Here is a 13,893-nt window from a genome sequence, read left to right as displayed (position 1 = left end):
CATGTTGCCGAGCAACAGGCTAAAATTAAGGACCAAACAAAACAGCATGGACTTGTACTATTTGATAAAATAAGCAGGCGGATACATTATAACTTAATTAAATATAATGGCTTTTTAAATTAATTGCAAACATTCATTTTATGGCAATTTGAAGCCTAGTTAAAAATATTTTATTTTATTCAGCAGTACCTTTACAGCCCACAAGAGGGCTCCGAGTTTTGGAAAAACAGCCATTATTAAATTATAGCAGTAGTTTTATTTTCATTTCATTTTAATTCATTTTATAATGAATGACAGAATTTGACATAGATTTAGAAATCATTGCAGAGGTAGTTAAACCACAGCATGTATGATCCATTTTAATGATGGGTGGTCTACAGAGATTTGATAAGCTCAGGACTTTGATTTTTCATTTTCGGTCTACTTGTAAAATAACTGACTCAAGTCACACCTTTTATCAGACAAGTTATCAGATTTCACGCTTGTCCATGTGAAGTGACTGGAGGCTTGAAATACACCTTTAAACAGACGGTAAAATCAGTGGAGTTCCCCTTTAATTTTTGGAAACGCAGTCATTCATGAGATTAGTTTCCCTCATGCGTCTAATCTAATACAGATCAAAAAATCTCATCAAAACTCATCCTAAATCGGTTGCAGTGATGCTCTGTGAAACTGTTGCTCGTTCAAAAGCACAACATAACTTTAGAAATTAGATCAGTGAGGAGTCTCGTTTTTATCTTCTATCTGTATAAAGTTCATGGTGATTCTGATTACAGTAACGGCACCTTGTACAGCGTCAGCCACATGTCGACGGTCACACATCGCTCCGTTCCCAGGATGCACCTGGCCACAAGCAACCAGGCGGACGTGAGGGACAGCTGTTTCCTGTGCACGCTTCCTGGTTTGGCAGAGAGAAAAAAAAAAAAGGGGGGGGGGGGGGTTAGTGGTGGGAGGGAGTTGGGGTACAGAGTTGGGCAATGGGATAGATCAGTGTTTTTGCTGAGGGATTTTTCAAACAAGAAATATCTGCCACAATGACAGGTGTGAGGGTAAAGAAGGGTGTCACACATATAGAGTATATGCTACAACAACACAATCTCATAAAAGAAAAATAAGAAGTCAGAGCTCTATAGGGTGAAACCCAGAGTTTGACTGGATCAATCATTAAAGAGAAAAAATTCAAAGTCCTGCTTGTACCACAGGGACAAATAACAAACAAAGACACGGGGATCGTGGGAGAAATGTTCCTTTATTGTCTCCAGTCTTTGACTCCCCCACCCCAGGGGGAGAGCATGGTTGGCCACCTAATCAGAGCATAATGGTCTCAATCAATAGTTTCCTTGATTGCACACGTACTGTACATTCCACATCAACAGCGCACAAACAGGGCTGTGTTTTCATGCGAGGTGCTTAAATCAAGGAAGCCTGCGACAGTGTTTCATTACATGATTATGCTGCTGTTCAAATCAATACCATGTTTTTCAATATTTCCATGGAAATAAATAACTTCAGTGAATAAGTTCAGTCAATAGGTTATTCTGAGCATAACAAGGCAAATATCTGACCAATCAGTGCAGTTTTAACACTTTTCTGTTTGTCTCCTGTAAAGTCTGGATGGACATTTTATATTTCTGAACTAAAGGAATAAAGACTAATCATTATGATGCTTTTGCAAACATGGCTAGAAAAATAAAAACCCAGTAGATGTTGCAGCATGAAACCTGTAACTAAGTATAGTTGTATTAAGTGTCCGTGAGCACGCATCGTTGAGCCTTTTTAGACGTTTTTTTTCCAGACTTTAAAAGCGGTTTTGTGACATTCAGGAAAGACAAGCGTGAGATGAGGTGACACAGTGGAAAGATGGTCTAGCGACACACACCGTGTGGACCTGTCTGACTCATTTGACCCTGAGGCCGCCCGCTGAACTTTGACTCTAAGGCGTCATTACGTGCGGAACTTTACGAGAGCACTGCGGCTTTTCAAACAGCCAGCTCACATCCACTTCCACTTTTGGCAACAGAATTACAAATATTTCTACACGAGATGAGCTCTGACAATAGCCTTTGTAAGTGTGTGTATATATGAATGGATGAGTTTCTGTTTGATTCTCTGGGCCTCGGTGCCAAAACTGTATGTTTCTAAATGAGCATATGTGGACGGCGAGGTTGCGATTGCCACTCGGCACACGTACGGTGCGTGTGTCTGTGTCTGAGTGCGTGTGTCCTTTGGATCGTGATGTGTGGAACAACAGCGTATTGTGTCTTCCTCTCTCATATTTCTCATCATCAGCACTGCCGGTGTCTAAATTCCACTGGTGTGTTCACAGCGTGACGGAGGGACTCAGCCCTGTTGTCAACCCCCATCCTGCAAAAATAGGAAACACAGCATCACTTTTCCACTTTCTCCCTCACTTTTCACCACTAATTCAAAATATATGTCTTCCTGTTTGGAGCTCTCACACTCTGAACTTGGTTGTTTGTATTGGAGAAAGGGTGCAGTTTTGCACATACTCTGTGCTGCTTTTTAAGCACAGAGTGTGAGCAGCCATTGGGGAAACACCTCGATTACTCTGACACATTAACTGTAGATGTTTATGCCTTTCGCCCCGGTATTTGTCAATATGATTTACTCATTATGTGATATAACTGCATCAGACACCTGTGATAATGACCTACAGTATTAGTCAGAACTGAATCAGTCTTACACACAGCTTTTCCATTTTCACAAGGCTTATTTCGCCTTCTTGCTAAGCATTGTAAGATTTTGGGTGTTGAACTGGCCTTCCAGCAGTCCAGACCTTTCACCAACTGAAGACATGACAGAGAAGAGCTGGGACTATGTGAAAGGGTGAAGTGCTGCAGTAAAGTTGCAATGGTCCTATCTTTTATACAGTCTATGGTTCACTCAATTAAGATGTGATTATTTTCAAGGTCCATTTAGTTTTAGTTAGCTGAAGCTAAACCAGAAGTTAAAACGAGATGGTGAAAAACATTTTTAGTTAATGTTACGACTGTTGTTGTAATGTTGTCTCATATGTAAATCTGAGTGTGCAGGTGCCTTTCTGTGATTGGTGGATCCATGGGACGGACCATACAGATTGGCTCATGACCTGGAGACAACATATAAGATGACACCGCCATGGACCTCAACCGGCAGGCTTTGTGTTACCTGTTTCTTTATACAGGAGCATGTAGGGGTGGACTGCCTTTTTATTTGATTACCCTTTTCTCATGTTTTTCTTAGTTAGGGAGATAAGACATTGTCATTTGGTTGATTCTTTTCATAGGTAAGTTTTGTACATCCTTTAGATACGGTCCCTTTTGTTTGTTGTTTTGGGGTCCACCCCGAAGCTATAGTTCGCTCCTTTCCTTTGTTAGAATTCAATCACTGTAAATAAATCCCCATCAAAATTGTACTGGTTGTGTGATGTGCTGCTTGGGGTCAGACAGGGGTGGATCACCCTTATATTATGGTATGGCCTCCCCTAGACAGGCCATAACACTAACTAAAATGAAAATTAAAATAGATTTAAAACTGGCTGGCTGGTGTCCTTACTGGTGACCTTGGGTCTGAACTGTGGGCTCCTCTTTCCAGGTGTTCGTACTGCCTGAGTGGGACCAAGATGTGCCGTCTTGCCTCTTTTGGGTTTTCTGCATGTTTCTGGCTCAGCATGCAAGTATCCACTTCTTGACGTTCGCTGTTTGTTGCAGCCACTTGAAGTTTCTGGGCTCATTTGGGTTCTCAACACTGGGTGACTTTGATGGGAGTGAAAGCATCCTCACAACATAAATCACCACACTACCTGCTTTTGTTTCAGATTTTTTCTTTATCCTTGTTAACATGTTTGGGTACTGGGTTTACCTGTAATGCATTTTGTGCTCCAAAAGCTGTTATTTAGTGCAGCTGTGCTCCAAAAGCTGTTAGCATGACCTTTTTTATCATTAGATTGTGCCACACCAGCACCTGAGAGAAAAGCTTTGAGTTTGATTTTGTGTTTGTGTTTTGCAGGCACTCAGGAGAATAAGTCATGATGTTTCTTGTGTTTGTCACGTTAGTATCTCAGTGCTTGTCAATCACCAGTCAACAGTGTCACCACTGTGAACAACATCCTGCGACTGTTTGAGCCAAAACCTTCAAGAAGTCCCTGCAGCCGCTTCAAAACTCATCACTGAGCTCAATCTCTCTTTTAACACGTCGGAGACAATAATGAAAGATGACTTTCTTTCATATGCTGCTTTGAGGGCTTTGTTCGGGAACAACAACAGAATCAAAACCATCCATGAAGAGACATTTCACCCGCTGATTAATTTGGAGAAACTGGACTTCCACAAACCAGTTGGAGACTTTGTCTTCTGGATGGTTTCAGAACCTGATTTCTCTCCACTATTTCAATCTTTTGGGACACAAATATACAACACTTTTCCTGCCACGGAGGAGCTTGAAGACCCTCCATTTTTGAGGAGCTTTCTTTCAGTCTGTCAGTGAAAGGGATTTTTTTTTAACTTTGAAACTGCCGTGACCATGTCCAAAGACCAGCTGGCCGGGTCAGTCATGGATATTCACAAATACCCCATAGTACTGGTGGAAAAGAAATATCGGGGGAAAATGCATAGAGTAACGGCTGCGGTTAGCTGACGGCCATCATACCCCTTAAATCTGAAAACTGATTGGTCGGGGTTTAGTAGCTTAATAGGGCAGTATGTAGGCCTGCACACACCACCAATAGGGACACGTGGCGTTTGGGTTGCCCGTTCCAGCAATTCGCTACACAGAAGATAATGGCATTATGCAACTGGCCCTTTGATCAAATGATGAGAGCTGAGAGTCAAATAGTGCGCGCTGACATATCACTGACATTTCCACATGTTGTAACGAGTAGGGACAGACCATGTTCAGTGTTTGTTATGGAGAGATGTGTATTTTATTTTATTTTTTTAATCTTTGCAAGAGTGATTTTGTGTTTTTTTTGGTGGCAACTCATTCCGTTGGCAGATACGGGTGCGGTACCTTTTAAACACAGTTTGGCGCGTTGGCAATGAGCGATACAGCAGCTGTATTGATCACGTGACTTTTTCTTAAAGCAGCGCACAGACCGATACAGGCTTCGCTCTGTGAACTTGATACAAGTGTCGGTGCGTCAGTGTTGCTGGACCCATCACTAGCACTGACATTTCCACATGTTGTAACGAGTAGGGACAGACCATGTTCAGTGTGTCGTGACACTTGCACAATGGAAGAACACACCCACTTGTTGGTGCCAGAAGAGCCACTGAGAAATTATTGTTTTAGCTGGCTCATTACAAGTCGATGGCTGGTCACCTGGAATAAGATAAAACTCTGGAGCGAATAATTGCCCGATTTTACTGGCAAGGAAACTGTTTAGACTTAGAGCTTTTTATTGTCATTGTGCAGTTTTTGCACAGCAAAATTGGGTAAGTGGAGAGCATAGAGCCGCTGTATCTGTGCGCACCACCATCTTGCATTTTTTGCATGTTTGGATGTGCGCCGATGGTGTGCGTCCAGTGGTGTCAGCTGGTGAACCAGCTGGTCATTCAAAAAGCACCTTTATGCCCCTCACCATTAATGGAGGTCCCATTTGAGCGCATTGGCATGGACCTCATTTTATCAATGAGAAAAAGAAAGTCTTTAGTTCAGCTGTTGTTAACTGATCTTGACTTTGTTAATTAAACGTTGCAAACCTGCCTTCAGTGTGTCCTGTACATGAGGTCATTTAGTACACCACAGCACGGTGAGTTTTTTGAGCTGATGAAGTTCTGCCAAAACTGCAAACATGCAGCAGGAGACAGTAACTTGTTAAAATGTTATAAAAGGTACAATTAAAGATTTTCACCCTACAGGGTTGTCAATGATCCAAGGATAAATGTCTAATTTGGTCAAAATTTTATAAGCCATTTCTGGAGAGACTCCAGTGGAAATGTTGTCACTTTTGGACTTTTCTACCTGCAGCTAAACATTTGCAGCTAAATCATTTATTTAAAAGCAGAAGCTGCAACTGATCGAGGGAATGTTTGTCTGAAAACTTCAACTGAACTCCAAAGGTACCATTGCTCCAGCTTACCATCTTTACCTGAGTGAATCAGTTTGTTGAACAATCTAAATGATTCAGAAACTTCTGTGACATCAACTTAACTAAGGCTCATTACAAATTTCACATACACTGCTGAATACTTTTAATATTTTTTTATTAGTTATTTTTGTTTTTGTTGTTATTTTGATTTTAATAAAACAAAATAACATAAAGAATTAAATAATTTCTTTATTTTTTTAATTTAATTTATTTTACAAATAAATTAATAATAAAATAAATTAATAAATTAATGATAATATTAATAATAATAACAATAAAATTAGTGCTGTCAGCGTTAACGTCATTAGTTAAAATGACGTTAATATTATTATTAATTTATTTTATTTTATTAATTTATTTATTTGTTGTTCCCAGAGAGCAAGCCAAACACTGGTCCAGACAAGGACGATCTCTAGTAGTGGTGCACTACTAGTAGATTTTGTTTTAACCTCCTAGGACCTGGTGTCCACATATGTGGACATAACATTTTGGGTTGTCTAGACCAAAATACAAAATTTTGCTCTTCAAAAACCTGATATCCACTTATGAGGGAGGACATTACACTGCCACTGTTCAATCGAAATTTAAAATGAACGTCCTCATATGTGGATCTCATTCTTTTGAGAAACAAAAAAGAAGATAGTCCGAATCTGATGTCTTTGTTTTTACTTTCATCAGGTCCCAATCAACCCAAATGGCACAGAGAAATTAAAAATGCATGCCACGAAAGAGTTCAGGTCTTAGGAGGTTAAAAACGTCCCTGCTGATGAGACCAGTGAATGTGGGGCGACGGTGGCAAGAAAAAACTCCCTCCTGGAGGAAGAAATCTTGGGAGGAACCAGGCTCTCTGGGAGGACCCTTCCTCCTGAAGGCAATACTTACTTGTCCTCGAGTGTGCGATGGTGGGCTGGGACAACTGTTGTTCCTTCTCAGCATGATGATGACCTTAACTTCCTTCCTTCCATTTCCTGTTTCAGAACTGAGAATAAAGACAAAACTGGTTAACAAGGTAACAGGACATTTAAAAATTCTCTCACTTCAGGATGAGATGCTGTGTCTTCTTACGTTTCTCTTGTAAAACAGAATGTAGGCCGAGTGCTGCTGTTCCTCACAAGCTGCAGATCCAGTTGTGTGGAGCACCTGTGCGTCATTATAGGTGAGCCAGCGATCTGATGTCGAGTGCTGACTCTCCTCAGGATGGACAGAATTACAGATGTAGTGTCCTGAAATCACATTAAGACAAATAAATCCGACTTCTGGAAGTCAACTGATTCAAGCAAACAGTGATTTTGACTTAGTACTTCTTAGAACATCAAAAGCTTTTGTGTGTGAGTCCTTCATTGAAAAGTAGCAAGTTTTCATTTTCTGTTTGTAACAAGTCTGTTGTTTTACCTGACTCTGTGCCTCCATAATGGCTAATGATGCTGACAAGACTGTAACAGCCACCACCCTGAGAAGGAACAAATCCAAAGAGTATTAGTTTCATAAAGTCTCACATCAGTGCCATAATGAAGCTGATTTGCTGAGGCGACATCCACACTAATGCGTTTTCGTTTGAAAACACATCGTTTTCTCTCCGCTTTGACCTCCCGTCCACACTGAGATGACGTTTTCCTCAAGGAAAAACACAGCATCTTGAAAACGCTCTCGAAAACGCATACATTTCAAACCGGAGCTGTCCCGTCGCAGTGTGGACACTCGAAAACGCAGACTTTCGAATACGATGACGCATTTTAGTCATGTGATGCAGTCATGTGAGCAATTAAACAAAGATAGCGGAGTGCATTATACAGCAGTTTTTTGATTGCTCTCAACTTTGACAGCCCTAAAAAAGATTAATATCAGTTTGTACATGCTCCGGATAGCTTTTCTTCAAATTTTTTAATTCTCACTTTTGCGCATGCGCAGGACTGGAACGTAAGCGTTTTCAGCCGTTTCACTGCAGACGCACAACTATTTGAAAATGACTGAAAACGCTAGTGTGGACGTGGAGTTTTCAAATCTATCAGAGCTAGTGTGGACGTAGCCTGAGACGTTCTGCAGTCTGTTTTTACCTGATTGGATGGCACCACCAAGTCCCTCTGCAGCCTGACGGGGTCATCCACCTTCTGAATCTTGTAGGTTTGTGTAAAGCCAAACCTCTTCAGATGCAAGATGAGAACTCTGGTAGAAAAGAAAAAAAAAAAAAAACACAAACAAGGTAGAAAATAAGAAGAATGAGTGTCAAACACAAACAGAAGATGGGAGAAAACGACTGCTCAAGTATTGTCTTGAAAAACTCTGATATTTGATGCGCCGCAGTTTGGAAACCTGGTCAGTCGATCAATTCTGATGTGACCTTACTCACCTTGGCAGTGTATCAAAAGACGACTTCAGTTCTGAGGTCGTCCCTCCACAATCACAGCGAAATTCTATTTTTTGTTCCTGAACAACAGCACAGAGAAAAAAGGCTTTATGGTAGAAAGAAATCTCAACATATGCACACACACATACACACAAACACTAACAAAAAAGGTGTGTTAAGATCGCTGATACTACAACTCTACTGGAATTTGTGATCTTACCTTCAAGTATGTCTCTAACATATTTATAACAGAGCCCTCTGGAACCAGGTCAAGAGACAAGCTGGTGAATTCCTCTTGCTGTGATGATTGGTGACCGCAGCTACAAATTTCAGGAGTTACATAGTTAAAGTAAAGATCAGGTAGGTGGAAAAGAGGTATATGAAAATATTGCAACCCGCTCTGCGTTTCTGAAAGACAGGCTTACCTCTTGCATGTCCTCGTGTTTTCCATTTTAAAAATGTGATGGTCTTCTACTGGGCAGGTATAACTTTGGCCCAGGAGAGCTGCGTTCCTCTCCAGGTGAGGTGTGAGCCTTTTGACCTCATTGAGGAACAATGTTAGGAATTCATGAGCATCCTGAAAGAAAAGCAGAGAGATTTAAAACAGTACATCAAAATCAGAAGGTAAAGCAAAAAACGAAATGTCCAAATAGCTGACGCACTTTCTGTGCACTGCCGGTGTATTCAGGAGCTTGATTGCTGAATGCCTTCTTAAAAGATCTTAGGTGGTGATCTTTAAGGCCATAATCTGTTGACTCATGACAGTCCCTGACATCAATGAGCCTTCTGTAGAAAGGAAAGGGTAAACAGACATTTCTGCTGTTAGATCTCTTTGTTCTTCAGGTTTTTGAAGAAAGTAGAAGGTTGACGTAGCGCACCTTAAGAGCTGAGCTTCTGGGTCTGCGCTCCACAAAACCTCCTGACGTCTGATGTCTCTAATGAACTCCTCAATGTTGAGGAGGCTCTGCAGGCAGGAGTTCATGTAGCAGGTGTTTCCGATGTTTGGAAACCTGACACACACGCACAACGTTTACAGTATCAGTGTAAAATAATTCATTTTCTCCACTTTGACAAAGTAAGCTTTGGTCTTTGTGCACCACGTGTACTCACCCGAAGCAGTCTGTAGTCTCAGTTTGAGTTTCTATTGTTTTTCCACCGCATGCTACACTGCTCCAAAAAGGTAAAAACACAAACACAAAATTAGGAAAGATGTCAAGATGCTGAGCAGTGTATGTGCATGAGCTTTGAAGTTTAAACATTTTGGAGGACATCTTTCTCTTACCTGTTAAACACTTGCTCCCATCCACTCTCTTGGTCCAGAAGCTCCATAATCAAAGTGTCCCAACTCAGGTCTGCTGGGATCTTTTCCGTGGTGCTTTTTACCTGATATATATATATAGGACATAGCTGTGTGCCTCATTGCTCTTAATTGCTCTCATTTAACTGTGATGAGTAAATGCTTGATGACAGTGACTCTTTCCATAAAACATACCTTCCCGGATTTAAAAGGAGACCAGCAAGACCTTTTTTGTGTCTTTACAGTGTTGGTCTCTGCATCGCTGTCAGTTTGCTGCAGAGGACGAACAAACATAACGTTATTAAAAAAGTAAAGTCACTTAAAGTTAACAAGTACAATTTAAAGAGAATGTGCATTTCATATGTTTTATGTAAAAGCAAACCGAGGAACAGCAGAAGAAGTGTTTCCATTTTCTCTTCTTCTTTTGACCATTTTCAGGCTTAGGTGGTGTGGCAGCAACACAAGCATCCGGGATGCTGATGAGGACAAAAGTGTAAATGTTGTGGAAATTTATAAGAAGGAGTACATTTTGCTAATACAGATTGCTAATAAAAATGAATAATTGTAATGGAACAAAATCATGTATTTTATACATTTACACTCTACATTTTCAAACGCTCATCTCTGCATCCATATAAATAATAGACAAGACTAGAAGTAGTAAAAAAGATATAAATACACGAGGTGGAAGAAAAACACCAATAAAAGGGAAATAAAACAGCTCCAACTAAACCACTGCTATAAATATCTCCAGCAGCATTAAAGAGTTTTCTTTACCTCTGATGAGACGTAGAAGGAATTTCCTTCTCTGCCACGTTTTGTTTGTGTAATTTCTGTTTAGAAACAAGAAAACCAACATCAGTAATGGCATAAAACAAACATACCAAGGGAGTCTCTCCATGAAAAGTGTCCAGTTAGAAAATTTGGAATTATTTTATATTATTTATCACTTTAGTGAGCTGTCAGCTCATGAAGCAGATATATAGGAATATCTTTAAATAAAATAAAAACAATTTATTCATGCCTTAAATTGAGTTTTAAAGTTTGTCCTATGAAATACAAAATCCTTCATTTGGTTCTGATCAAAATTCAGTTTTTACAGAAATCATCCATGAAGCTTCATTAAAAGCTTCAAAAATGCTTAAATGCTAAAAATATTTAGAGAAACGTGCTGCAAGTCTCGTCAAACTTACCTTTCTGTGAAAAAAAACACGTTTAAACATCTTTGAACTTAATTTGAGGACATAGCTGTGTGCTAAATTGCTCTTAATTCTTCTCATTTAACTGTGATGAGTAAATGCTTGATGACAGTGACTCTTTCCATAAAACATACCTTCCAGAATTTAAAAAGAAACCAGCGACACTTTTTTTGTGTCTTTACAGTGTTGGTCTCTGCATTGCTGTCAGTTTGCTGCAGAGGACGAACAACCATAAGTTTATTAAAACAGTAAAGTCACTTTAAATTAACAAGTGCAATTGAAAGAGAATGTGCATTTCATATGTTTTGTGTAAAAGCAAACCGAGGAACAGCAGAAGCGTCTCCATTTTCTATTCTTCTTTTGACCATTTTCAGGCTTAGGTGGTGTGGCAGCAACACAAGCATCCGGGATGCTGATGAGGACAAAAGTGTAAATGTTATTTTTCAAAGTGGAAATTTTTAACAAGGAGTTCATGCTGGAGATTGCAAATAAAAATGAATAACTGTAATGGAACAAAATCATGTATTTTGTACATTTACACTCTACATTTTCAAATGCTAATCTCTGAATCAATATAAATTATAGACAAGACTAGAAGTAGTAAAAAAGATGTAAATACAAAACACCAATAAAAGGGAAATAAAACAGCTCCAACTAAACCACTGCTATAAATATCTCCAGCAGCATTAAAGAGTTTTCTTTACCTCTGATGAGACGTAGAAGGAATTTCCTTCTCTGCCACGTTTTGTTTGTGTGATTTCTGTTTAGAAACAAGAAAACCAACATCAGTAATGGCATAAAACAAAGTATATGGTATGAAAATACAAAATCCTTCATTTGGATTCAAAATTCAGTTTTTACAGAAATCATCCAAGAAGCTTCCTTAAAAGTTTCAAAAATGCTTATTTACCATAAGAAAATATTCAGAGAAATGTGCTGCGAGTCTCTTCAAACTTACCTTTCTGTGAAAAAGAAGTTTAAACATTTTTGGACTTAATGTGATCGCAGTGAAAATCTTCTCAGCTTTGCAAAAGTTCAACTGAAAACAAGCAGTCAAAGGTTGTATATTTATAAACTTTCAGCATAGAATGTTCATACCCTGAACAGCAAACATCATCATTATGATGTATGGGGCTAATTTGCATATTTTGGAATGTATGCTCATTTGAACTGTATGGTGCTCGTCTCCAAGCAACTGCTACAAAACACAGGTCAAGTCAAGTGGCTTTTATTGTCATTTTAACCACGTGCAGTGGTACTGTACAGAGTGAAATGAGACAGCGTTCCTCCGAGACCCTGGTGCTATATATGACATATACGGACAAACCCAGGACTACATAAAGTGCAGTGTGCATAAACTGCAAAAATAAACAAGACAAAACAGTGCAAAACTAGACAGACAGGTGTGCGTGTGCCAGTGCAGTCACTGAGTGTTCAGGGGTCTGACGGCTTGTGGGAAGAAACTTTTCCGTAGTTTGGTAGTGAGGGCCCGGATGTTCTGGGACCTCTTTCCAGAAGGCAGCAGGGTGAAAAGTGTGTTTGAAGGGTGTGTGGGGTCCTCCAGCAAGTGGGTGCTATAAGGAGGGGAGAGGGGCTCCAATGATCTTCTCAGCTGCTCTCACAATCCGTTGGAGGGTACTGCGATCCAATACGCTGCAGTTACCATACCAGACAGTGATGCAGCTACTTAGGATGCTCTTGTTAGTCCCACTGTAAAAGGTGGTGAGAATGGATGGTGGGAGATGGGCTTTCCTCAGCTTCTGCATGAAGTAGAGACGCTGCTGGGCCTTCTTGGTTATGGAGCTGGTGTTGAGGGAGCAGGAGAGGTTCTCCGCCAGGTGGACACCAAGAAATCTGGTGCTTTTGACGATCTCCACAGAGGATCCATTCATGTTAAGTGGGCAATGATCTCTCTGTGCTCTCCTGAAGTCAACAATCTCTTTTGTTTTGTCCACGTTCAGAGACAGGTTGTTGACTCTACACCTCTACAGATGGCCCGCAGTGCAACCCTTCAGCTTCCTAGTAGATGCACCTATATACAAATTTAAAGACCTAGGAGACTTACTTCTTACGTCACAGAGTTGTAGAATTCACAAGATTTTCAGAAAACTTGACCTTTGAACTTGAGGTCAAGGTCACTGATATTCAAACTGACCGCAGAACTTTAGTAGATGCACCAATGGTATCAATTCAAAATCCTGCCCCTTGTTCTCGAGTTATTGTCTTGACCAAGCTGAGTATACAATTATGAAACAATCATTTTCCATTTTATTTCACTATCTGTAACTAAGACAAATAAACAGTATTTGGGACACAAGTCACTATTAAAGTGGTTAGTGAGACTCCACATCTGATAACAGTATAACACACTGCTTATTTATGTACAAATGTCATCAATAAATGTGTTCAAAACAGAAGCTACACTGGCTTTAAAAGTTTTTGTTAACTCTGACTACCTGTCTGCTCTTACCTTTTTCTTTTGGTCTCTGCTGTCTTCATCCTCCATCCAAATCTACAGCTATTGTTAGGGGAAAAGAGATTGAATTAGGCTCCAGCTGGCGTGCCATTCTCTCACTTCAGGATGAGATGCTGTGTCTTCTTACGTTTCTCTTGTAAAACAGGATGTAGGCTGAGTGCTGCTGTTCCTCACAAGCTGCAGATCCAGTTGTGTGCAGCACCTGTGCGTCATTATAGGTGAGCCAAGGATCTGATGTAGAGTGTTGACTCTCCTTAGGATGGACAGAATTACAGATGCAGCAGCTGTTTCCGATGTATGGAAACCTGACACACAAACAAAAGTTTACAGTATCAGTGAAATATAATTAATTTTGTCCAGGTTGAGAAGGTGAGCTTTGGTCCTTGTGCACCACGTGTACTCACCTGAAGCCGTCTGTAGTCTGAATTTTATTTTCTATTATTTTTCCACTGCCCAAATGTTTCACTATGCTATTGCAAAAAGGTAAAA

General features: G+C 40.1%; 1 protein-coding gene across 3 annotated transcripts; it reads right to left on the bottom strand.

Moving 5' to 3' along the window:
* Positions 1-259: 259 nt before the first annotated feature.
* LOC102799673 (ubiquitin carboxyl-terminal hydrolase 46-like) lies at positions 260-13,607 on the bottom strand. 3 transcript variants are annotated; one of them, XR_015719133.1, is made up of 21 exons: positions 13,532-13,607; positions 13,399-13,446; positions 11,887-11,967; positions 11,633-11,688; positions 11,250-11,340; positions 11,063-11,140; positions 10,507-10,562; positions 10,112-10,205; positions 9,925-10,002; positions 9,715-9,815; positions 9,543-9,599; positions 9,311-9,442; positions 9,095-9,218; positions 8,858-9,009; positions 8,653-8,752; positions 8,436-8,512; positions 8,143-8,251; positions 7,481-7,538; positions 7,154-7,311; positions 6,971-7,067; positions 260-898 (listed from the first exon to the last, which is right to left on the bottom strand). XR_015719133.1 is itself a non-coding variant. In XM_006787397.2 (20 exons), the coding sequence occupies exons 2-20, from the start codon at positions 13,432-13,434 to the stop codon at positions 7,062-7,064; spliced, it is 1,644 nt and encodes a 547-aa protein (XP_006787460.2). In that variant the 5' UTR covers positions 13,435-13,446; positions 13,532-13,607; the 3' UTR covers positions 6,187-7,061. The 3 variants fall into 3 exon arrangements, 1 of the variants encoding a protein (XP_006787460.2); XR_015719132.1 differs by lacking the exon at positions 260-898 and adding an exon at positions 1,237-2,364; XM_006787397.2 differs by lacking the exon at positions 260-898 and having other exon boundaries at positions 6,187-7,067.
* Between the last annotated feature and the right edge of the window lie 286 nt (positions 13,608-13,893).

This window comes from Neolamprologus brichardi, chromosome 6 (genome assembly GCF_056152115.1).
Source record: "Neolamprologus brichardi isolate AB-2024 chromosome 6, ASM5615211v1, whole genome shotgun sequence".
NCBI classification, from domain to species: domain Eukaryota; kingdom Metazoa; phylum Chordata; class Actinopteri; order Cichliformes; family Cichlidae; genus Neolamprologus; species Neolamprologus brichardi.
Note: the sequence above shows the minus strand (reverse complement) of the source record. Positions and strands in the feature narration are given on the sequence as shown.

Coding starts and splice junctions, on each gene's coding strand:
- LOC102799673 (XM_006787397.2), bottom strand. CDS start 13,434: ATGGAGGATGAAGACAGCAGAGACCAAAAGAAAAAG. Junction 10,206..10,506: donor CCTTCTACGTCTCATCAGAG/GTAAAGAAAACT, acceptor TGTCCTCATCAG/CATCCCGGATGCTTGTGTTG. Junction 7,539..8,142: donor TGGTGGTGCCATCCAATCAG/GTAAAAACAGAC, acceptor GTTCCTTCTCAG/GGTGGTGGCTGTTACAGTCT.